The sequence below is a fragment of the Dermochelys coriacea genome, chromosome 11, assembly GCF_009764565.3.
Source record: "Dermochelys coriacea isolate rDerCor1 chromosome 11, rDerCor1.pri.v4, whole genome shotgun sequence".
In the NCBI taxonomy this organism is placed as follows: Eukaryota; Metazoa; Chordata; order Testudines; family Dermochelyidae; genus Dermochelys; species Dermochelys coriacea.
Window position 1 is genome coordinate 2653476 of NC_050078.2, and position 24154 is coordinate 2677629.

General features: G+C 64.6%; 1 protein-coding gene across 1 annotated transcript; it reads left to right on the forward strand.

Annotated features, from left to right (window-relative positions):
- Positions 1 to 41: 41 nt before the first annotated feature.
- CTDSP1 (CTD small phosphatase 1) lies at positions 42 to 23110 on the forward strand. Its single transcript, XM_038422013.2, is given in 10 exon segments — positions 42 to 365; positions 12700 to 12729; positions 12732 to 12797; positions 12800 to 12849; positions 15564 to 15578; positions 15580 to 15666; positions 16477 to 16533; positions 17356 to 17448; positions 18300 to 18485; positions 19573 to 23110. Coding segments are annotated over 10 exon segments (780 nt in total). The 5' UTR covers positions 42 to 298; the 3' UTR covers positions 19702 to 23110.
- Positions 23111 to 24154: the final 1044 nt, after the last annotated feature.

Consider the following 24154-nt stretch of genomic DNA (forward strand, 5'->3'; position numbering starts at 1 on the left):
TAAGGGGTTCCTTGAAACTGCGTCCGGGTTCCATGTTTGTAGCAGAAATTTGTGAAGAGGAAACTCCATGTTGTAACAAAGTTTCCTCCGCGGGCGTCTCTTTCTCTCTCCCCCTTTTTTGTTTTTTTTTCCTCCCCCCCCCCGTTTCCCCCTCCCCCTTTTTTCCTTTTTTTGGGGGGGCAATTTCCCCCCCCCCCCCCGCCGCCCGATCCGCCCCCGAAGTAACTCCTGGAGGCTCCGAGAGCGGCGGGAGGAGCCGGCGGAGGAGGGACCCCCCCCAGCCAACACTTCTGGTCTAATGGACAGTCAGTCCATCATCACCCAGGTTAGCAAGGAAGAGGTGAACACCCCTCTGCAGGAGAAAGGTAACTGCACCCCCCCCGCGTGGGGGGCAGCGGCGCGTGCTTTTCACCCCAAATTGACTTGTGCAAAGCGGGCACGATTCCGGGGGGGGGCGCATGCTCCGCAGAGCGACCCCCCCCCGCGGCCTCTGCTCGCCTTTGGGCCGGGTGCCTGCTCCAGGGGGCTTCTCCCGTTACCCCCGCCCCCTTCCCGCGGCGCTCGGCGCTGTCTCTGGGCGAGCCCCGGGTATTCCCCGCCGCGCCCCGCGGTGGGGCCGATCGACCCAAAGCTCTGGGTGGTGGGGGGATGGGGCGAGGGCTGGGCAGGTGTAAACCCGGGGCGGGGGGGCAGGAGTTTCTGCCCAACAGCCCCCCCCCACCGCCCTGTGCGTTGGTTTTGAAGCGCCCGGGTTTATTTTCAAGTGTTGCTTTTCTGCCCCTGGATCCAGGGAGGCTTCTCCTGCCAGGTCAGCCGGGGTCAGGGCATGGGTGGAGGGGCAGTGCTGCAGCCAGGGGTCGGCCGCCCCCCCCCCCCCCGCTGGAGGAGAAGCCACTGCCCCACTCCAGCGTCCTGGACTCTGCCCTGGTGTTTGCCCAGCCCTGTGCAGGGCTCTCCAGGTCCTGGCAGCGGGGTGGTGAAAGGTGTGGAAGGCTGGGGGGTTGTTGGGGGTCACGCCTGACGCTGGGGCACAGATCCCTGCCTGCTGGAGTCTTTGAGCCACCCTTGGGGGTCTCTGGCCACGGTGGGGCAGGCTGATTCCCTGGGCGGGTTGGAGGGGAAAGAATTGCAGGTGCTCCTCGGGGTCCAGGTGAGTGGGGTGGGTTTCTGAAAGGACTGACAGCTCTGTGCAAATAACCTGGCTCCTGCCCGGCATCCCAACTCTTGGGGCCCAGCATGTCCTTAGGTGTCAGGGTGGAGGGAAGGGGCCATCGGTGCCCTGGAGCCCTCTTCTGCTGCTGGGCCGTCTGCTCCGTGCCTGGGCACTTCTAGGGGTCTCCGGGCCAGGCCAGCCAAAGCAGGGAGGGGGTGGGATGCTGCTGCATGGGATTGGAACTGTCCCCTTAGGGGCAATGAGTCTGGCCTGGTCTCAGCCAGGAGTGTGGAAGTGCTTGTCCAAGGTCTCCCTAGACTGGCACCCCAATGGGCCAGACCATCGGCTGGGCACTTGCAGAGAAAGGTCAAGGGTCAGGTTCTGATCTCGGCTCCACCGGGGTGAATCTGGAACAACAGCCCTGGACGTACGCCGGGGGAACCGTTCTCCGGGGAATTGGGCTGGATTCGTCCCAGTGGAGCCAAGATCAGAACCTGCCCTCGGGCTGTAGGTCGTGGTAGATTGGGACCTTGTTGGGGAGGGGCTCGCCCTGGGTGGGGGTGGGCAAGGTCTGAGGTTCTGGGGCAGAGTTTCTGGTTCAGAGGATCTGACGCTGGGCTCTGGACTGGAGGATGTTGAGACTGGGGCGGGGAGGGGGTCTTCTTGCCCGTATCTTAAGGGGAGTGGGTCCAACCCAGAGACCCCCATCCCCAGGTAAAATGCACATCCTGATGCCCCAGGGAATATCGGAGGTGGGGCGGGGGTCTGGGAAGCAGACCCAGACTGGCTTCTGCAGCTCGGGCATAGGGCGTTTTGTCCAGCACCCGCAAAGCGCTCCCCGGGGCAGGCAGGGGCTGTTACGCTGCAGGGTGTTTTCACCCCAGTAGCATAGAGAGGGAATCGAGGCAGAGAGGAGAGGGACCCCTGGCAGAGCGGGGATTGAACCTGGGGCCCTCCGAGTCCCAGACTGCTAGGCCGTGCCACCTCCCTCACCCGGTGGCTCTTCTGTCACTGGAGCAGGGGCTGGTGGCTGGACGGGGTCTCCTACCCTGACTTGGGGATTGATTTAGGAATTGACAGCTGTCAGTCTCACACTGACCCCCTGGGAGCTAGGGATGTTGGGAGCTTTCTGCTCCTCCTCTCAGCGGCCCCATGGTCCAGTCTGAGCCCCCTGCCCCCCATAACCTCCAGCCCCCTGGGTCCTGTGATGCCTTTCCCCCCCTCCCGGCCCCGCCTTGCCTCTCAACCATGTTTTCGTTGGCAACTGTGCCCCAGTGCCCGCTGCTGGTATGGGAGAGAGATCGCTCCTCACCCCCTGCTTGGTCTGATACTTGTGTGCAGCCCCCCGGCTCGGGGTAATAGTGCTGGCATCTTGGCCCCATGCTGGATCCCTCCAACCGGCAGCCCTGATGCTGCCCCAACTGCACATCCGGGGAAGCAGAGGCTTGGTCTGTACCAGGATCCCAGCCTCCGGCATCGATGCGGTCGGAGCCTGAGTAGCCAAAGTGGCGGCTGAAATCCCAGCTGGGACCAGGCCGGAGGCAGGGAGAGGGGCAGGGACTTCCTCAAGGTTTCAGGGTCAGCAGGGGCCTGGAGGAACGGCAGTGACAGCTGGGAAGCTGCACCCCGCCACCCCGCCCACCCTCTGCCTGAGCGCTCAGCCCTGGGGAGCTGGGCGGCGGATCCTACCCGGGGAACAAGTGAAATGGGTTTGCTGGGTCTTGGCCTGGTCCCTAGTAGAGGGTGAGTCCACAGCATAACTGCTGCTGCGTTCAGCACTACTGATGGGTTTCTGTGCAGGCAGGGGCTGTGGGTCGGGAGAGAGGGGCACTGGCAGATGGGGGCGGGGGGGAACCCAGGGCTGGGCTAGCAGGGGGCTGCGGGTCGGGAGAGAGGGGCACCGGCAGAGCTGGAGGGAGGAACCTAGGGCTGGGCTAGCAGGGGGCAGTGGGTCGGGAGAGAGGGGCACTGTCAGAGCCAGGAGGAGCAGGAGCTCCCGGTGACTGACCATGTGGTGCTGGGTTTGTTGCTCTCCATTCAGCTACTCGGGGGCTGGTGTCGTCTCACCGAAAGCAGCAGTGCAATGGCAGAGTGGTCAAGGACCGAATGTGGCACAGAGATTGGGGTCTCCCCAGACCAGAGGGAAGCATGTAGCGGGGGGAGGGACGATGCTCACCTAGATGCGGCTGGAGCTATTCTGTGGGGTTATTTTCCAGGCCTGTTAATGGAAAATGCCGGTGAAACTCCTACAACCAGCAGCCTCTGCCATGGTGGAGGGAGGGGAAGGGGAATGAACACTGCCAAACTTCTCCCCCTTGGTATAAATCCCAGACCCGATAATCCAGATATCTGTGCAACATTTTAGCTTAACCCGCAGCTCAGTATATGTCAGGACTGGCTCCTGTTGGCTGGAGTCAGAGCTGCTGATTTGTGTGTCATACACCAGTACTGCTAGCCACCCCTGGGGAATCTCCTTCAGGTCTGGCGGCAGGGAGCTGAGTTTTCCAGGTTGGGGGAGCTGAGTCTGCGCCAGCTTCTGGTGTGAAGTCCTGCATGTCAGGGGTGCACAAACCTGGCTGGTTGCAGATTCCTTGACTTTTGGAGTTAGGCCGTGGCGCTGCTAAGCTGTGGGCTGTTTGCCTGGGAGCCTGCAGGCCCAGGGGGAGGGAAATCCTGTCCCGAACGTGCCCCATGTGCTGAGATGAACTGGGAACAACCGTGGCTCTCCTGGTTTGCTGCTGCTAGCCACCTGCCTGGACCGCTGGGGGGCAGCTGTGCGTGTTCTGGGGGCTCTCGGCTGGGCTGACCGGCCGCTTGGCTGGGGAGTGGCGGGGCCGTAGAGCTGGTGGGAGACGCCAGCCGTTCACCTGGCAGGTTTAGTCCAGGCTGAAACGCCGCCAGAGCTTGTTACGATCATCACAGCGTCCCGGGAACCTCCAGGCCTGTTCCCTGCCCCCAGGATTCTCCAGAGTCTGGTGCGCTGCTCAGTCAGTTGCCTGATCGCCCGTGGGGGTTTTCTACCTCTTGCGTGTGTGTGGGGGGGGCAGCTCTGCACCCTCGAGATCTCACTTTCAGGGGCCTTCTTCATGTCGGTCCATGTCACCCCCCTCTTCCTCCCTGCCCCTGAACAGTGCCCCCCAGCACCCCGTCAATGTTCCTGCCTCTGTCCATCCACCCACCAAGTCAAACACCTTTCCCATGGCCCCTTCCCTGGGCTCCGCCCGCACCGGCTCTCTGTGCCGCCAGCACCTGCCCGGGTTCGGCCCCATGTGGCTTCAGAGGGGGCATGTCAGTAACCCTCCGGCCAATGAGCATCCTGGAAACACTCATCGGGCCCTCATTCTGATTTGTCAGTTTCCTGCCCATCAGCGTTCCTGCCACACGACTGGCTGTGGGTGGCCGTCCACAATGAATTAACAAACTAACTGGGGGGAGGCGTTTTTGGGGCCTCCGCCCACAAGGCCAGATTGGCTTAGACTTTCCCTTCAAACCACCAGAGGTTGCCTGACCTTGTCATCAGTAGGGTTCAGAGTCATTAACGTTGGGGGGTGAACGGGAGGGTTCGTGCTCCTCCCAGGGCCACCATCCGTCTGCAGCCTCAGGCAGATGCTGCAGCCCAAGAACAGGGGAAATTTATTTAGAATTTCTAAGGAGCTTTGCAGTTTCTGCCAGCACAGAGGTGGCAGCCAGAGGAGCTGGTCCCTGCTCCTCGGACTCGCTGCTGGGAACACCTGGAGCAGTTCTGCCGTGTTATCTGCTCGGCTGGGGGAAGGGGGAAGGGACACACCTCTCGTTCCTTCCTTTGGCAGCAGCTGCCCCCGGGGAAGCCGAGCAGAGGGGGGCGTCACTGGGGCTTGTGGGGTCTGACTGGGCTGGAGGCACGGGGAGCAGGGTACACTTCAGCTTTTGGCTCAGCAGCAGAGAAGCCCTGGAGTTGGGGCTCAGGGCGAGCACAGGCTCTGGGCACAAGAAGGGGGTGAACCCCCTGCAAAGGGGGCAGGGGTGGGCATGGAAGCGGGAGGCGGGTGAGCACGGAGAGGCTGGAGAGCGGGGGAAGCCATTGTCACTAGGCTGGGCACAGGCTGGCACTAGCCTGAACTTGCTGCCACGGCCGAGTGATCTGTGCCCTGGTGGGTTCCTGGAAGGGACCTGGAGCTGAGCCAGGCCCTGAAGGTCAGAAAGGGGCCTGTCTCTTCCTTCCTCGTCCTGCCCTGGCCTCTCCCTGACCTCCCGCATTAACAAGGGCTGCCAGGGCTCTGCCCTTGCCCCACGCCCACTGGCACGTGACCAGCTCCAGGCACAAGGCACAAGAGCAGCGCCGCGCACCGTGGAAATGCAGCCACTTCTGGGGAAGGGGGGATGCGGCAGCTGCTTCACAGCCCCCGAGAGAGGCCGCACAAGTGCTCAGGCTGGGGAGCGAGCGGGGACGGAGGGGGCAGAACGGAGCTTGGCTGGGCGGAGCCCTTGGGCAGGACAGGGCAGGGGCGCGGTGCATTGCAGGGGCCGGTCCTTTGGAGGAGACGCTGAAGTGGGTTCCCTCCCGTGGTGGTTGCTGGGAAGGGCGTGGGGGGAGGGAGGTACAGAGAACCCTGGTGTCCTGGCCATGGTTCTCCCCAATGCCCTCGGTTGAGTGCACCTTAGCCCAGACCCGTCAGCTGGGCCCAGCTCCCCAGGGGATAAAGTGAGCAGAGACCTGACCCAGCCCCCCATAGAGGGACCCAGTCTGTATCCAGCCTGCAGGCAGAAACTCAGCTGCAGCATTGGTGGCAATACAAGGGGCTCAGCGGCTCCTGAGCTGGGCAACGGCTGCTAGTCTCTTTTCAGGGGAGACCTGACCGTGCAGAGGGACATGCCCTGGGGCTGGGCTAGCGGGGGCTGCGGGTCGGAGGAGTGAGGGGCACCGCAGAGCTGTGGGGGGCTCAGGGCGGGCTAGCAGGGGGCTGCCAGATGGGGAGTGAGGGGGCACCGGCAGAGCTGTGGGGGGCCTCAGGGCCGGCTAGCAGGGAGCTGCGGGTCGGGAGTGAGGGGCACCGGCTGAGCTGTGGGGGGCTCAGGGCCGGGCTAGCAGGGAGCTGCGGGTCGGGAAGTGAGGGGCACCGGCAGAGCTGTGGGGGGCTCAGGGCCGGGCTAGCAGGGGGCTGCAGATGGGGAGTGAGGGGCACCGGCAGAGCTGTGGGGGGCTCAGGGCCGGGCTAGCAGGGAGCTGCGGGGTCGGGAGTGAGGGGCACCGGCAGAGCTGTGGGGGGCTCAGGGCCGGGCTAGCAGGGGGCTGCAGATGGGGAGTGAGGGGCACTGGCAGAGCTGTGGGGGGCTCGGCCGGGCTAGCAGGGGGCTGCGGGTCGGGAGTGAGGGGCACCGGCTGAGCTGTGGGGGGCTCAGGGCCGGGCTAGCAGGGAGCTGCGGGTCGGGAGTGAGGGGCACCGGCAGAGCTGTGGGGGTCAGGCCGGGCTAGCAGGGGCTGCAGATGGGGAGTGAGGGGCACCGGCAGAGCTGTGGGGGCTCAGGGCCGGGCTAGCAGGGAGTTGCGGGTCGGGAGTGAGGGGCACCGGCAGAGCTGTGGGGGGCTCGGCCGGGCTAGCAGGGGCTGCAGAGTGGGGAGTGAGGGGCACCGGCAGAGCTGTGGGGGGCTCGGCCGGCTAGCAGGGGCTGCGGGTCGGGAGGTGAGGGGCACCGGCTGAGCTGTGGGGGGCTCAGGGCCGGGCTAGCAGGGTGCTGCCGATGGGGAGTGAGGGGCACCGGCAGATCTGTGGGGGGCTCGCCGGCTAGCAAGGGGCTGCGGGTCGGGAGTGAGGGGCACCGGCTGAGCTGTGGGGGGCTCAGGGCCGGGCTAGCAGGGAGCTGCAGATGGGGAGTGAGGGGCAGCGGCAGAGCTGGGTGTGGGGAGCTCGGGGCTGGGATAACAGCTCTGCCGATGCCCCTCACTCCTGACCCGCAGCCCTGAGCGCTAGGCTCCAAGGACACTCTTGGGCAGGGTTCTTGGCCCTGCTGGGGGGGATGTCGGGGGGGCACTCATCCTTGGGATCAAAGGTCGAAAGCAGCAGAAAATCAAAACAAAGCTGTTGTCTGTGCAACTGCCAGGGAGGTGGCAGGCAGAGACACGCGGGGGGGGGCGTGTTTCTGGGCTCTCCCGTGCTGGGGTTTGATGGGGGGGGGGTGTTTAGAGCAGCCCCCTTGGGCCGGCGGGTTCCCACAGCCTGTGGAGCCCAGCCCGGGAGGCACTTGGCTGCTGGGTCAGGGCGAAGCTGCTTGTGCCTGTTCAGCAGCCGGGGGCACATGGGCAGAGACGGCCCGGGAGGGCGTGCAGGCCTGGGCCCACAACATCCCTGCCCTGCTGCCAGGGGGCACATGCAGGGGCACACACATGGGCACATGCACTGGGGCACAGTCAGGGGCACACGCAGGGCAAACCCGGACTCAGCCGCTTACGCTGGTAGCCTGCAGATTGATCCCTGGCTGGGACGTGTGAGTGAAGACCGGGGCGGGGGCTTCGGGGGCACTCTCCCTCGCAGGCAGAGGGGGCGGGGGAGATCTCCCTTCCTGGGCAGGGGGGCGGGTTATGCTCTGGCAGCTGCTGCTGCCTTGCCACCGAGATCTGTGGGTCTGGGGCCAGGCTGCTGGGTGGGCCCGTTCGGCCGGGGTCAGGGTGTCACCCCAAGGTGGGCAGGGCCGGGCTGCCCCCCTATGTTCCCGCTGCTGGATTCTTGCCTTTCTGTGCTGCGCGGCTGTTAAGTGACCACCGCGTCCTTCCCCAGAGTTGGCTGCGTTTGTGGGCTGGGCGACGGGCATCCCCTGGTCGACGTGCTGCCCCTGGGCCATCACAGGCTCCTGGGCAGTGTTTCCTGCCTGCCAACCCCTTCCCCGCTTGTGAAGTCTGTTCCCTGGCCAGTGCCAGCCAAGCCCGTGGAGAAAATCTTTGTTCCCATCCACCCCCCAAGGGAGACGAGGGGCTGCAGGAGGGCCCCAGGATTGCCCCGAGTTCCTGGGTCTGCCCCAGGGCACAGCTGTGAGCCCCACCCCCCGCTGCCCATGGTGTAATACCCGGCCCCCTGCCAGGAGATCCCTGGGGGCGTCACACTCAGACCCTGCGTGGTGGGACCCTGCCCTCGCCCTGCTGCTCCAAGGAGGTCTCTCGGTACCCCACAAACCCACCACCCCTGAGGGCAGCCAGCACTAACCGGCCCCCCCCCAGCTGTCTCACGCTCAGCGTCTCTGGTGAGGCCAGTGCAGGGTCCACTGCCCTCTGCTCCTCCAGGGTCCCGGCGGGGCAGGCAGGGGGGCAGGTGGCATACCCCTGGCTGTGGGTGACAGACAGAAGGTGCCAGCCGGTGGGTCTCAGCCTGAATGGTCGCTCACCAGTGCGGCTGTGTTATTGGCGGGGCACTGGGGGGCTGAGCAGCATGGGCTGGTTTGTTGTAGGGTCTCCCATGGGCTGGGCGCATGGTTGGTTGTGGGGATGCTGGGGAGGGGGGGCGGAGCAGGGCTGGAGCTGCGTGGCTGGGGAGGTTATTGATCAGCAGAGACGCCGGCTGGTGTGAGTCTTGTGAGTGGATCACCTGGATCCATCGGTCTTCAGCTGTCGTTGAGACTGCGCCAATCACAACACGTCCCCATTCTTCTCGCACTCTTGCCTTTCTTCTCCACGTTCGTCCGAAACGTTTCGCAATGTCACCTTCCCGTCTTCTTGGAGGCCGACCGGGTGGTCTTTGCTGTTCTTGCGGGGACCACTCAGCAATCTTAGTGGAACCACATTGGTTCGTGCCTGCGCTGTGTGAGGCGGAGTGGTGTCAGGTGTCGTGTGTGCGGGCAGGCGTTGTCGTGTGTGCAGGCAGTTGGCCTGTGACACGTGTCCGGAGGGGCAGGGTAGAACCAAATGTCTCCGTCTCCAGGCCAATGGGGGCGGGGGGAGGGGGGCGTTAATTTTGCAGTTTTCTGTGTTTCGGCGTTTTGCAGGGATTTGGGGGTTTGGCCGAGCCAATGTCGCCTGGCCTGGCCCAGGGCAGCTCAGCGTCCCCCTCTAGTGGTGAGGCCGGCAGAGGCTGGCGCATTCAGCGCGGCACGTCCCGGGTTGGAGCCCGGCTGGTGCCCGGCACGAGGTGTCGTCACAAATCCCAGGGCAGCCTGGGCGGGTTTGATGGGGAAACGCTGCCAGCAAGTCCTCTCCTAGGAGGCCCCTGCTTTGTGTGTCCACGCGTGTGTGAGAGTGTCCACATGTGCATGTGCTTGTGTGGGCGTGCCCAGTGTGTGTGCATAACCCTGTCCCTACAGGAGGCCCATGTCGTACACACACACACACACACACACACGAGTCTCTGAGCACGCTCTGCAGGGGTGAGTTTGTGGGTGGCCAGCGGCTCTGGCCCCGTGGAGGCTGCATTCCTGCTGGCCTCTCTCTAAATATTTGTGCGTTCCCTGCGTCGAGGGTACACAATCCCGCCAGCCTACGTCAGCACTCGCCCGGGGTGGTTCCTGCGCCAGGCCTGGCTCCCGCCCAGGGCCAGGGAGTGCGGGGAGGCCCGGTGCCAGGAGCTGATCTCGGACCCCAGAGGGGCAGAGGTGGCGAGCGGGGAGGCGGGGACTGAGGGGGTGTCACAGCAGCTACCCACCGACATGCTATCCTCATCGCCCCTGGTGCAATGACCCACCCTCAGATTGGGCACGGCTGGCATCTCCGGGGAGCAGCGGGAGGCTGGGTTGGATCCCTGGCTGGCACCAGTCACGCCCAGCCAGGTCCTCATGCCAATGCCCGGGGAGGGCAAGAAATCGGACACTGGGTGAATCGCAGCGGCTCCCGCTCTGTCATCCCCATCGCGGGCAGGGGCATACGCCAGCCATCAGCTCCGCCAGAGATTTTTCCCCTGGGGAGCTGGGCGGGGGGAGTAGTGGGCTGGGCTGGCGTGGAGGGGAAGGAGATGCCAGGGTGTTCGGCGTGGGGGCTCCTGCTCATAGAGATTTAGCCACGCTGGTGGGGAATGGCGTGGCTGGCCTGGGTGTGGGGGGGTGCCCTTGGCCTCATCTCACCCTCCCCACCCTCTGTGTCCTGGCCACATGGGTCCCTTCAGCTGCAGGAGGGAGGGGCCGACTAGGATTTCAGGGGCGTGGCTGCAGTGGGGGGGAAGCAGGTGCGGGGGGATCCAGCCCTGTTCGATGGGGCTGTGCTGGCAGGACGGGCGACCCCCCCATCTCGGCCCAGGTGTGAGCGCAGCCGGGCCCTGGGGCACACACCGGGTGGGGTCTGAGCCCTGGGCCGGGGCCCAGGGCCGGTTTCAGGCCTGGCTATCTCGGCCCGGGGCCAGGCACCTTGTCCTCACTGCCGTGGTGCCCAGGGCTGAGACACTGCGTGAGCTGGCAGGGCCCGATCGCTCCACGCAGGTGCAAGAGGGAGCAACGGGGGGGGGTGTTAATGTGCCTTGGGGTGGGACCGGCAGGGTCACTGGCCCGTCCCGGCTCGCTGCAAGGCAGTGAAGTGGCAGAGGGCAGGTGCCAGCAGGCCCCTGTACCCAGCGCAGCCCGAGCTGCTCCCCTCACAGCCTCTGCTCGCCCAGATCGGCACCTGCCGTGGTGCTTGTGGCTATGAACCGGGGGGGAGACGAGGACACTGCGTCTAGTTTGATTCCTGGGCTCGGATCAAGTCAAGCGCTGTGGGGCTCATAGGAGCCCGTGACGAGGGGCTGTGGGCTGCGGCCGGCCCTGGTGCTCTCGCCCCTGCCGATGCCAGCCAGGCTGGCCGGGGAGGCTGGAGTCCGGCAGACGGCTCAAGAAGGATCTCGTTACTCTCCGGCCGGATGAACATGTGGGAGTGGTCGCCTCAAGTGGATTATGCAGGAGAGCAGTGATCCAGACCTGGAGAGAGACGTGGTGCGCCGGCCAGCTGGCAAGTGCCGGTGCGCGACAGGAGTCTGTGGGGATCTGTGCGCTTGGAGAGCGAACGGTGTGTGTGTGTGGTGGCTGGGGGCGCTGAGGGGACATTGGAGGAGCTGAAGTTGATATTAGCAATGGGGGGGCCTTGCGGGTCGGGAGCGAGGGGCACCGGCAGAGCTGGGGAGGGCAGGGCTGGGCTGCAGGGAGGCCTGCAGGTCGGGAGCGAGGGGCAAACCAGCGGAGCTGTGGGGGGAGCCCAGGACGGGAGAGCAGGGGGGTGCGGGTCGGGAGTGAGGGGCGCTGGCAGAGCTGAGGGGGTAGCCCAGGACGGGGAGAGCAGGGGGCTGAGGGTCAGGAGTGAGGGGCACTGGCAGAGCTGGGGGGGAGCCCAGGACGGGGAGAGCAGTGCAGATATGCGGTTCCCTGTGGGAGAACCTTGCCCAGCCCTTGGCTCGTCGTCCCAACCCGCCCCCCCAACATATTGACCCTTCCATAACAGCGGGGTGGGGGGGAGGCTGCCGGGGGGCAGGCACCTTGCATTGGGCCTGGCTCTGCTGGCGGAGGGTCCGATGCAGCTGCCCGCAGGGTCCCAGCCCGGTGCCGTGGCCTTTCCCGCTGCCTGCCTTGTGCACCGTCCGGGCAGCTTCCCACTTCCTGAGCCTGTCGCCCTCCTGGCTGTACCCGGGCTGGGGGTGGCGCCCATCCCCACAGCATCCCGCTCTGCCTCACACAGGCAGCCGGTGAGGGGCTGAGGGAGGGCTGGGCGCCTGCAGCCCAGTTTGGAGACCTGCGTCTGCCCCATCCTGTGGGCATTTTCTCTCGAGCCCTTGCCACAGCCAGCCCCACGCATCACCCCAGAGCCCAGCTGCATCCCCTGGCCCGTGGGGAAGCAGGGGGTAGGGGCCTTGCAGCCGGACGGGGCCTGGGGTGGGGAGGACGCAACCCACTCGGGCGAGGAACAGGGCGATCCCCAGGAGAGAACCTGGGTTTCCTGCCAGTGAGGGCAGCAGCTGGAGATATGGGTGTCACAAAGGGCCAAAACTTGCTCTCTTGTTTACACCAGGAGTCCTGCCTCCTGCTCTAGCCACTGGACCCCACTGTCCCCCCCAGAGCTGGGGAGAGAAACCCAGGAGTCCTGGCCCCAGCCCCTGCTCTGGCAGTTCTGTGGGGTGACTTGTCCTGTCTGGCATGGGCGACTGCGGGACTGTAGGGGCTGGCTGGGTGGTGGGACCTGAACCCTTGGGCCGGGAGGGGGGCAGGGGCTGCTCCCCAGGGGCCAAAAAGCGCCTGGCTTTGTGCCCCTCCCCGCTGCTGGCTGCTGCTGGTCCCAGGAGCCAGCCCCCTCACCCCCTGCACATGCTGGCCCGATACACCTGGACGGTGACCTGGGCGCAACCCCTACCAGACTGGTCTGGCACCCACCTGCTCCTCAGCCACGGCACCCACCTGGCACACGCCCCAGGGCACTTCCCATCTCCCCAGGGTGCCCCCCAAGACCATGCTCAGGCCGGCAGGCAGGGGGAGCCCCAGACAGCCCTTAGCTCTGCCCCCATCAGACCCCCGGCCCAGCCTCCATGGGAGCGTGCTGCAGGCAGGCCAGGCGCCAGGTGGGGTGCCCGGGGAGGGAGGGGAAGGTCCGGGGTGGCACGCCATTGTGGATTAATCCCTTCCCCGCCTGTGCCCCGCAGGTGCTCACAGGCCATCGCCATCCAAGAAGCCCCGAACCGCAGCATCTTCCAGTCCCTTTTCTGCTGCCTCTGCCATGACGCCTCGGACCCCGTCCCGGTCACAACAACGCCCCGCTGCTGGTGGAGGAGGAAACCGGCTTCGTGCCCAATGTGGGGGGCCCCGGAGGCGGACAGGGTCCTCTTCTCTGGGCACCCCCCTCGCCCGCCCAGCCCCCCGCTCACGAGAAATCCTGCTTCCCGGGATGAGCCCCGCAGGCCAGCCTGACTCGGCGCCTGCCCCTCTTCGCCCCGGGGAATCCAGCAGCCCGAGCGCTGGAGGCTGCCCAGATGGGCACATGCTCCCCCCCCCCCCGTAACCTCTCCCTCCTCGTCCCGGCCCTGACCCAGCAGCGCTTTGGCCCACAGCCGCCCCGGGATGAATGGGCTAGGGGGGCACCAGGCTCCCACAGCATCTCCTTTGTTGGAGCAGTTCCCTCTGGCAGCCCCCCACCCCGCCTGTGGGGCCATCGCTCCCATCCCTCCCCACACAAAAACAGGGATCCCCAAGGGCTCTGGGATCTGCTTTGGGGCAGTTTTGCTTGTGCCTGCCCCCCACTTCCCATGGATGGTACATGCCCAGGCAAAGCTTTGGGATGGGGCCAGGGTCATTTCCCCCCATCAGCTGGGGGCAGGGGCAAGCCCAGAAGCTGGCACAGCGCAGGGCAGAGGCAGAAGCCAATGCTGGCACTGTAGGGGGTGGTGGCCAAGTGGGACCCAGGCTCCTGGGGAGTGGCAGACAGGCAGCAGGGTTATTGAGGTTTCCCCGCTTTCCCCCCAGGTCACAGGCTGTCCCTCTCCCAGGGGTCCCCAAATGCCGGGGTCCAGCCGTGCTGGCCCGGGCCGGGGCAGGGAGTGAACAGTGACCCTGGGCCCCGGCAAACTGGAGGGGGGCAGAATCGAGTCACCCCGGGGGAAACTGAGGCTTGGCCCTGGGGTTGGTGCCCTGAGGATGGGCAAAGTGCCAGGGGGTTTTTAACGGCCACGTGGCCTCAGAAATGGGAGTTTGACACCTCGGCTGGAAACAGTAAATCCCCCAGCCGGGTCCCTGCCAGGGGAGAGCGCCCCCTGCTGACCCCCACCCTGCTCCCTGCAGAACAGCGCCCCCTAGAGCCCCGGGGGGGGTCACGGGGGCCAGCCGGGTCCCCTGCCAGGGGAGAGCGCCCCCTGCTGACCCCCACCCTGCTCCCTGCAGAACAGCGCCCCCTAGAGCCCTGGTGGGGGGCCACTGGGCCAGCCGGTCCCTGCCAGGGGAGAGCGCCCCCTGCTGACCCCCACCCTGCTCCCTGCAGAACAGCGCCCCCTAGAGCCCCGGGGGGGGTCACGGGGGCCAGCCGGGTCCCTGCCAGGGGAGAGCGCCCCCTGCTGACCCCCACCCTGCTCCCTGCAGAACAGCGCCCCCTAGAGCCCCGGGGGGGGTCACGGGGGCCAGCCGGGTCCCTGCCAGGGGAGAGCGCCCCCTGCTGACCCCCACCCTGCTCCCTGCAGAACAGCGCCCCCTAGAGCCCCGTGTGGGTCACTGGGGCCAGCCCTGACTGGGAGGGGAGAGCGCCCCCTGCTGGGGCAGCAGTCTCTCGGCCATGGGCAGGTGCTATGCTAAGGGCCAGGGTTTCCCGGCAGCACCAGCGCTCCCTGCCGTCCCGAGCCGCGTTCTCCTCATCCCCAGGGCGCGCAGGGCCGGCCCGCGATGCCCGGAGCCGGGCAGGATGGGCAGCCCTGCCCGCGCGGCCCGCGTAATCCCCGGTTTTGCTCTAGGCCGATTAGCCCTGACCGCGGCCGCCACGTTTCCCCGCTCCCCGCCAGGTTTGAGTGGATTATTGTCTCCTGCGCCCGGAGCGGCCAAGGCAGCCGGCGCCCCTCTGGTGCCCGCAGTGCCATCGCGGCTCCCCGGGCTGAGCCCGTTCTTCCCAGCCAGGGGCTCAGGGGGCTGCAGGGGGCTGAATGTTGCCTCCCTTGAGACCCAAGGCCGGTGTGCGCCTGGCGCCAGACACGCGTGGCAGCAGTCAGGTTGCATTGCTGATGAGCCCCAGTGCAGCCACCTCTGGGGTGCAGTGCTGCATCTGTAGGAGCAGCCCACGGCAACACCAGCCGGCCGGTGAGAAAGGGCCGAGGGCAGCGGGGCCAGGGCAGTATGTTCCCTACGGCCAGGGCCCCCTTTAAAACCCCCCAAGCAAAGGGGATCTTCTCTTGACCCCGTTCCCCAGCCTAATGGGTCCCTGCTGCTGGGAAGTTTAGGACAGGAAGTGAGTGATCCGCGAGGGGATGGGCGGAGCGGAGCTGGGCTTGGCCCAGGAGCCCCCATCCGTGGGCTGGGCAGCCCTGCTCCTCTGGCTGGGACGTGGTGTGGGCCCTGGGCTCGCCTGCCTCCTGGCCCGCGGTGCCCACTGTCAGCCGAATACTCCATAGATTCATAGATACTAAGGTCAGTAGGGACCATTCTGATCATCTAGTCCGACCTCCTGCCAGCGCAGGCCACAGAATCTCACCCACCCACTCCTACGAAAAACCTCACCTAGGTCTGAGCTATTGAAGTCCTCAAATCAGGACAATTGGTTCAAAGACTTCAAAGAGCAGAGAAGCCTCCCTCAAGTCACCCATGCCCCATGCTACAGAGGAAGGCGAAAAACCTCCAGGGCCTCTCCATATCTGCCCTGGAGGAAAATTCCTTCCGACCCCAAATATGGCGATCAGCTAAAACCCTGAGCATATGGGCCAAGATTCACCAGCCAGATACCCAGGAAAGAATTTCTATAGTAACTCAGATCCCATCCATCTAATATCCCATCCCAACTCCAACCCCCCCACCCCCCATCGCTCTCCAGCCCCAGGCCGCGGTCAAGTACCCTCCTGCCCGAGATCAAACCCCAGGACGCCAGCAAGCTGTGCGTGGTCATCGACCTGGACGAGACACTGGTGCACAGCTCCTTCAAGGTGAGTCTGTGTCCTGGCCCCCCCGTCCTGCCCTGTGCCCCCCCCGTCTCCCTCCCCCCGCGCCGGGCCTGTCCCTGTGCCCCCCATGTCCTCTCTCCCCCACCCCCAGCCTGCCCCTGTGCCCCCCCGTCTCCCTCTCCTGCCTGGCCTGTCCCTGTGCCCCCCATGTCCTCCCCAGCCCCGGCCTGCCCCTTGCCCCCCGTCTCCCTCTCCCGCCCGGGTCTGCCCCTGTGCCCCCCATCCTCTCTCCCCCGCCTGGCCTGCCCCTGTGCCTCCACCCCATCTTCCCTTCCCTGCCCGGCCTTCCCCTGTGCCCCCCGCATCCTGCCTTCCCCACCCGGACTACCCCTTTGCCCCCCTGCCATCCTCCCTTCCCTGACCGGCCTGCCCCTGTGCCCCCCACATCCTCCTCCCCTGCCCAGCCTGCCCCCCATGTCCCACCATCCTCCCTGCCCCGCCCATCCAGTGTCCCACCCCCATGTCCTTCCTCCTTCATCCGACCAGCCCGTCCAGCCCATCCCCTCTGCTCCACCCCTACTGTCCTCCTTATGGCCAGGGGGATGGGGAGGGCATGGCCTGGGGAATCCCAGGGGGAAGGGGAGGGCGTGGCCAGGGGAATCCCAGGGGGAAGGGGAGGGCATGGTCAGGGGAATCCCAGGGGGAAGGGGAGGGCATGGTCAGGGGAATCCCAGGGGATTGGGAGGGCGTGGCCAGGGATGGGGGATGAGGGCCTGGGTGGGGGAATCCCCAGGTGATGGAAAGGGCCAGGGGCCTCCCCCCCTCCCACACTGACACCTGTTCCCTCCGCAGCCCGTGAACAACGCTGACTTCATCATCCCTGTCGAGATTGACGGCATCATGCACCAGGTGAGGGAGGCGCTCTTGGTGGGGGGGACCCCCACCTGTCACCCCCATGGCAGACGCCAGGAGCTTAGCCCCTTCTGGGGAGACCAGGGATGCTGGGCACTGAGGGGCTGGGCACCTTGGCATTGGAGCCAGCGCCCTTTCTGTCCCCCAACCCTGAAGGTGCCCAGCCAAGGAAGGGGGACCTCAGCCCTGCTGGTTCCAAGAGCCCAGGTGGGGGGGAGCAACCTTGGGACTGAGACCATGGTGCTGCCTGGGTTCTTTGGGGCTGCAGTTCCCCCCCCACTCCACCTTCCCCTTTGGAGGGGGGAGGGGCTGCAGCCAAAGGTTTCCTGCTGGGGGGAGCCCCAGGCTGAATTTCCCACCATCTGGCGCTGTTCAGCAGGCAGGTCCCTGCCCCGCATGGAGGCCGGCGCCGGGGTTCAAGTAATCCAGGATAGGGCTGTGGTCTACGCAGTCGGCCTGTTCTCGATTACTTGGCACCGGAGCCGGCCGGCAGCTTCGGGTGGAGACGCTGGAGGGACGCCGCCCAGGGAGCCGCAGGGCGCCCCCTGCTGCAAACGAGCTCGGGGCAGGGCAGGGCTGGCGCCTCCCCCTACCCCCCCAAGCCTGCCCCGGGCTCTCCCCCAGTGCAGTGCCCAGCAAGGGCTGTGGGGGCGCCTGGCAAGGGTCCCCCTGGATCGGTGGGGGGACTCCCGGGGGGTGGCAGCCATTTGGTGGGCAGTGGGTCTGAGGGTGCCAGTCCAAGGCGCCAGGGGCCCCATCTCGCTGGGCGCTGCTCGTCTCCAGCCCCACGGCCGCTGGCTCATGCTGCCCCTCCCCCAGGTGTACGTGCTGAAACGCCCGTACGTGGACGAATTCCTGCAGCGCATGGGCGAGCTCTTCGAGTGCGTGCTCTTCACCGCCAGCCTGGCCAAGGTGAGCGCCCGACGCCGGGCAGCCTGTGGGCACCGGCTGCGCCCTCCCTCCCAGCTACAGCACGGGAGACGGGACTCCCGAAGCCTGGAGAGGACCCAGGAGTCCTGGCTCCCAGCCCGCCCTACTCTAACTGCTAGTCCTCACCCCCGTCCCAGAGCCCAGAGTGGACCCAGGAGTCCTGTCTCCCAGCCCCTGCCCCACTCTAAATCACTAGCCCTCACTCCCCTTCCAGAGCCCAAAGAGGACCCACGAGTCCTGGCTCCCAGCCCCACCCCCTGCTCTAAATCACTAGCCCCCACTCCCCTCCCAGAGCCAGGAGAGGACCCAGGAATATCCTGGCTCCCAGCCCCCCCAGCTCCAACCACTAGCCCTCACTCCCCTCCCAGAGCCCGGATAGGACCCAGGAGTCCTGACTCCCAGCCACCCCACTCTAAATCACTAGCCCTCACTCCCCTCCCAGAGCCAGGAGAGGACACAGGAATATCCTGGCTCCCAGTCCCCCTCCCCCATCTCTAAATCACTAGCCCCACTCCCTTCCCAGAGCCCGATAGGACCCAGGAGTCCTGGCCCCTGATCACTAGACTATGCTGCCCCTCTAGTTCAGCCATTCATCTTGCCCCCTCCTCCTCAGTGTCTCCACAATGCTTTGGGGATGGGGGGTGCCCAGAAGCCTGCACAATGGCTTTGGGGCTGGGGCTGCCTGAGGAGGGCCCATGCTCTCAGGGGCCAGGACGTGTCCGCAGGGGAGGAGGACCCCCAAGTGCCATCGGCCAGCAGCCACAGGGCTTGGGGCTCGGCCGCTCCCCTGCTCCCCTTTGGCCGAGCCTGACCGTGTCCCTCCGGCCCCCCAGTACGCGGATCCCGTGGCCGACCTGCTGGACAAATGGGGAGCTTTCCGGGCCCGTCTCTTCCGCGAGTCGTGCGTCTTCCACCGTGGCAACTACGTCAAGGATCTGAGCCGCCTGGGCCGGGACCTGAGCCGCATCCTCATCGTGGACAACTCCCCCGCCTCCTACATCTTCCACCCCGACAACGCGGTAAGTAGCTGGGGGGAGGAGGGGGAACACGGTGGGGGGCAGCTGCGGTGGCTCAGGGGCACTGGCCGAGCTGTGTGTCTGGTGGGAGCCCAGGGCTGGGACAGCAGCCCCCTACTGGAATGAATCAGCTCTGCTCAGCTTTGTGTCATATGCCCTGTACTGCTTGCAGCAAATGGGGAGTCTCCCTTAGCACAGGGGCCTGGGCTTTCGGAGCAGCGTTCGAGTCCTGCTGCTGATATGAAATGCGGGGTGGCCCCAGTGGGCAGTGGAGAGAGAATCAGGCTGCTCCCCGGTGGTCCCAGATTGGGAGGGGGAGGGTGACTGGAGAGCTCTTGAAGGCTCAGAGAGTCCGCGGCTGCCTCCCCCATCCCCTCTCCCCCCACTCGCTGCAGGGAGGTTCTGGCAGACGCTGCTTTCTCAGGGCTGGCGGCTGGCTCGCTCCCATCACACTGGTCTCTGTCCATGGGGAGCTGGAAGAGCCACAATTATCCTGGGGTTTTGGCACTGTCCCACCAGGCCCCTGGCCAGCCGGCCTTTCCTTTCCCCTTAGAGCTTCTGAGTTGGGGGGGGGCACTCGCTTGGGGACAGCTCCCTTGGGGCTGGCCCGACGTCCTGGCAAATCCGGGCTCTGCACGCTGTGTGGAGGGATCCCTTCCCCCGGGGCTGAGCTGCAGCTGCCTCTGGGGTGGGGCCTGCAGCCACTGTGCAGCCGTTTGGGACAGAAAGCGAAAGTGGCTCCTGTCTCCAATGGATGCAGCAGGGCAGATTTCGGGTGGCAGCCCAGGATCTGATTGGCCGGGATGCCAGGTTAACTCCCCGCCCGTGGCCTGGCTGGCTGGCACAGCTCGTGCGAGGCACAGGAAGGGGACGGGGATTTCCGGTGCAGGGCTGAGAGTGCCGAAGGCGCCCGTCTCCCAGCATGCCCTGGGGCAGGGCGCCGGCTCCACAGCCTGCTCATGGCTGCGTGAGGCTGGAACCCCTGGCTGAGCCTCCAGCAGGTTTGCTCGGGGACTCCTGCGAGGGCTGGCCCTGCCCCATACTGCCTAGGCACCGTGCCCGGCTAACCTCCCGGGGGGTCTCTCCGCAGGTGCCGGTGGCGTCGTGGTTCGATAACATGGCCGACACAGAGCTCCTGGACCTGCTGCCTTTCTTTGAGAGACTCAGCAAAGTGGACGACGTTTACACAGTGCTAAAGCAGCACCGGACTAGCAGCTAGTGACCCGGGGCCGGGCGAGATGCCAGCCTGGCGAGATTCCCCACCCCTTCCCCGGCCGGCCGCCCCACTGATCTACCCACAAGCCCCAACGCCAGCCTGGAGCTTCTCCGGGGTGCGGAGCGGAGGCGGTGGCAGGCGGCGGAGGGGCTGGGTGGGGAGCCCCGCGTGGGGCTCACACCCGCCGGGCATGGGGGAGACGCTCGGCTGCGTCACTTGAAACCAGCCCCAAACCTGGACCTTTGTCGTCACGTAACGGTTCTTCTCCTGTAAACTGGGGAGGGCCGGAGGGCAACAGAACCACGGCCCGGTCCCCCCAATTGGGCTGGGGGGTCAGAACCACGGGCTGGTCCCTCCTGGTTGGGCTGGAGAGGTCCAGAACCACGGCCCAGTCCCCTTTGATTGGGCTGGGGGATTCAGAACCACGGCCCGGTCCCTCCTGATTGGACTAGGGGGTCCAGAACCACAGCCCGGTCCCCCCTATTGGGCTGGGGGGTTCAGAACCACTGCCCAGTCCCTCCTGATTGGACTAGGGGGTCCAGAACCACGGCCTGGTCCCCCCGATTGGGCTGGGGGGGTCAAAACTACAGTCTGGTCCCCCTTGATTGGGCTGGGGGGTCAGAACCATGGCCCGGTCCCCTCTGATTGGGCTGGGGAGGCTCAGGACCACAGCCTGGTCTTCTCTGATTGAGCCAGAGGGTTTCAGAACCGCAGCCCGGTCCCCTCAGCTGGGCCTGGGGGTTTCACAGAACTGCGCCCCAGCCCCATCTCGTTTGCTGTGGAGGTGGGAGAGGCAAGTGGGGTTGGTTCCAGGAACCCAGACCAGAGGTACTTAGCCATGGGGGGCAGAGACCCCCTCACCCCCCGAGTGCAGGGTGCAAAGTGCCCCCAGGAGGTGGGGGAGGGGGCATTTTCACTGCTTTGCCCGGATGGGAATGACTCCTGTGGGCGAAGGGAATTTGGGGGACCTGTGACCCACACGACAGCTGGGTCCCAGATCCCGCCCCCTCCAGAAGGCTCAGGGTTCCTGTTACCCATTGGTGGGGTGCGGGCCCTGTTCCAGAGGAATCCTGCAGGGAAGGGGGGGGCAGGAGGGTCAGTGCCAAGTGCTGGGGCCTGCAGGGGCGTTGGTTGCGTGGGGGCGGGCGCTGAGCAGCGGGGGATCGGTTCCCCCAGCAGGGCTGAGAGAGGAAGGACGTGGAGAGAGATGGGGGGAGGAAGGTGCCCTAGAGGAGCTGGAGAGACTTTCAGAGATTGTGGGCTAGTGGAAGGGAGGCAGGGCTAGTGGAAGGGAGGCGGAGAGTCTGAGCTGAGAGGAGCTGCTGGAGTAGCCCAGGGGTTCGGGGGGGGGGGAGCGTAGCTTGGCCCGCCAGGCTCCAGGGATAGGCACTAAGGCAAGATTTCCTGGGCGTCTGTTAACCCTTTCCCTGCTGGTTATATGGCGGGTGCCCCCCTGCCAAACGGTTCCTACTTCCCCATCTCCTCTGGGCCTCACAGGGAAATCAGATTTCTAGGTGCCTTGGGACGGGGGGCCCATTGACCTCCTGGGCCAGCACCTCTTGGCGTATGCAAATGTTGCCTTTCCCTGCAGTGCATTGTGGGGCTTTAACCCCTCTCCCCCGAGGAACTGCCATTGTGGCTGTCAGAAGCCATCAAGGCGCCCCGGTGCTGTGGCTGGATAGAGCAGGCAGTGAGCTGGGCCATTGGGTTGAGCCCACCCCAGCCCTGGACAGGGTGAAGGGGGGCGGTGGGATCGCCCCAGGGGAGTCTCAGCTGGCCATGGCAGGCAGCAGCTCTCCTGTCTGAGGGGCTGGGCCTGCCGGCCCATGAGATCCCTGGTGGCCAGGGGCTGCTGCATTCCCAGTAGATGAGGTGGGAGGGTGCAGTGACACCAGCGAAGAGCAACTCCACGGGCCTGATTTAGAGACCTGTACCTGGAAGGATGCCCCTCGCCCCTTAACTCTGCCCTTCCCCAGGGAGCCAGGCCTACAGGAGTCACGCCCGCGGAAACAAGCAACGTCTCTGACTGCAGCTGTGGCTGGGGTGGGGGGGTGTCTCCTTCCTCTGGGATCATGTCTGTCTCTTCTTTAGTGCCTTCAGCCCTCCCTGCCACTCTTCAAACGGTTGTGGGGGGCAGATTCCCTGGCCTTGGGGCTGGCTTAAACCTCTGCCTTCTTAGTGTTTAGATCCCTAAATGCCCCAAACTGACCCCTGCCTGCTGGGGGGCATCCAGTAGAGATTGTGCCTTGGGACACCATGTCCCGCCCACCCCCTAACCTCTGGGGGGCCGAGGGGCTGATAAATTGCACTCCCAAGGAAACCTTGGATTTGCTCACTGCTGCACTGAGACTAGTGGCGCTAGCCCCAGCCCCCGTAAGTGGGGCAGTGGGTTGGTTCAGTGACTGTTCTGATGGGGATGGGGGTCTCCCTCCCCCCCCGCAACCAAACTGCTCCCAGCCCTCCCAAAGCTTCAGCTCTTACTTTGGGTTCAGGGGAGCAAGGATTTTGACTGGGGCAGAGGGAGAGACTCTTCCCCCCCAAACCGATTGCCCCAGGGCTGCATTCAGGTTCACTGGAGTCCTGCTTTGCATTCCCCTCCCCCAGGCTCCCCACAACACCCCCTTGTGCCCCACACCACTAGGGGGTGACGTCCAGAGATAGCGCCCCCTTTCTATGGCCTTAACTGTTTTGTATGCAAGTTGTTCTCGGCTGTGCCTTGCGGTGGTGGCTGTCCACGCGACGCTGCTCCTGATCTCTTTAGCCTTAGCTTGGGAAATGTCCCTCAGGGAGAGGTCTCGGGGGGCAAGGGCAGTGGGAGTCATGTATTTTAACCGGGCACATTTAGCTCATATAAATATGTATCATGTGTATATATATTTTTAGGGAAAGCAAGCGCGACACAAGTCACCAGAGGATTTTTACAGCTGGTATTTTTAACGATGTTCCTGGGAGATGGTTATTTTTCTGGGCGGGGTCGTTCCTCGTGTAAAGAAGCAGGGAGGGATTCGGGGAGGGGGCGTGGGTATTTTGTCTGCTGGATGATGTCTGTATTGGATGCACGCAACCCTTCTCCAAATGCCTGCCCGTCCCCCCAAGCCGCAGGGGGTGCCCAGGGCCCGAGATCCAACCGCCTCCATCTTATGGTGCTGGGTTTTCAAGGAAAGTTTTAGCTCTTTAAAATCTGGGCCCTTTGTGTGGTTTGGTGGTTTTCCTCCCTGCTTTTATAACTGCCAGGTGAAAAATACTGGGGTTTGTGTGTCAATTTCACACCTCCAAATTTGTCCATTCCCCATACACATCTATCGATCTATCCCTATACACCCCCTCTATCTATCTATCATACACACTTTCTATCTATCCATCTATCTATCCCCAGACACCCCTTCTTTCCATCTATCCATCCCCATAAACCCCTTCTATCCATCCCCATATACCCCTTTTATCTATCTATCTATCTATCTATCTATCTATACACCCCTTCTATCTAATCTATCTATCCATCCATCCATCCATCCATCCCCATACACCCCTTCTGTCTATCCCCAGACACCCCTTCTATCTATCTATCTATCTATCTATCCATCCCCATACACCCCTTCTATCTATCTAAATTAGCCAAAACCTGGTATTTCTGTCCTATGGGAAATTCAGAGATTTTTGAAATTTCGTTTCGTCCAAAATCGGGGCGAAGAGTTGAGATCTCAGATGTTGTCACAAACCAAAGTGTTTGGGCCGATTTCGATTTGACTGTATGGGAACGTTTCATTTCCATAGGGTCGAAATGTTTCATTCAGCCTCTCAGACACGGTTCTAAATGGACTGTTCGGCTAATTTCCCATCGACAACTGGGGTGAACTTGATACGTCCCTGTGAAACGTTTCAACGTCAGCCACTTCCAATGGAAAACTTCTGTTGGACAATCCCCACCCTGCTCTGCCATCAGCCCTACAATGGTACATCTCCAGCTCCTGGCGTACCACTGGCCCTCTCTGACCCCGGGCCAGCTGTCAGTTCCCCCCAAGTATCTGCCAAGCCGTGTCACATCCGTCCTGTGGAAAGAGCTGAACCCACTCTAGTGGGGGGCACTACAGAGCCATCGGTGCCTCTGCAGCACCCCCACCTGGGCAGCATGAAATCTGATTCTCTTCACTGCGGGATTCCCCCTTTAGGGCTGCGTCTCTCTAGCGGCCGGTGCCCGAGTCTGACGCCCACCAGCCTGGCCTGAGCGTCTCGATCTGGCTTTGTCTCTGTCCCTGTGGAGCCACCGGAGCCCAGTCCTGCTCCCTTGGCGGGCCTGCTCCTGGCCTGCTGTATTATGAAGCCCAGCGCTTCCCTGGATGAGGAAAAAACAATCCATGGCCCCGTTGTGTTGATTACCCGGGTTGGTTTCATGCCACTGAGGTGCCACCCTGCTAACACTGCCCCCTGCTGGGTGCCCCCTGCTTTGGCAGGGCAG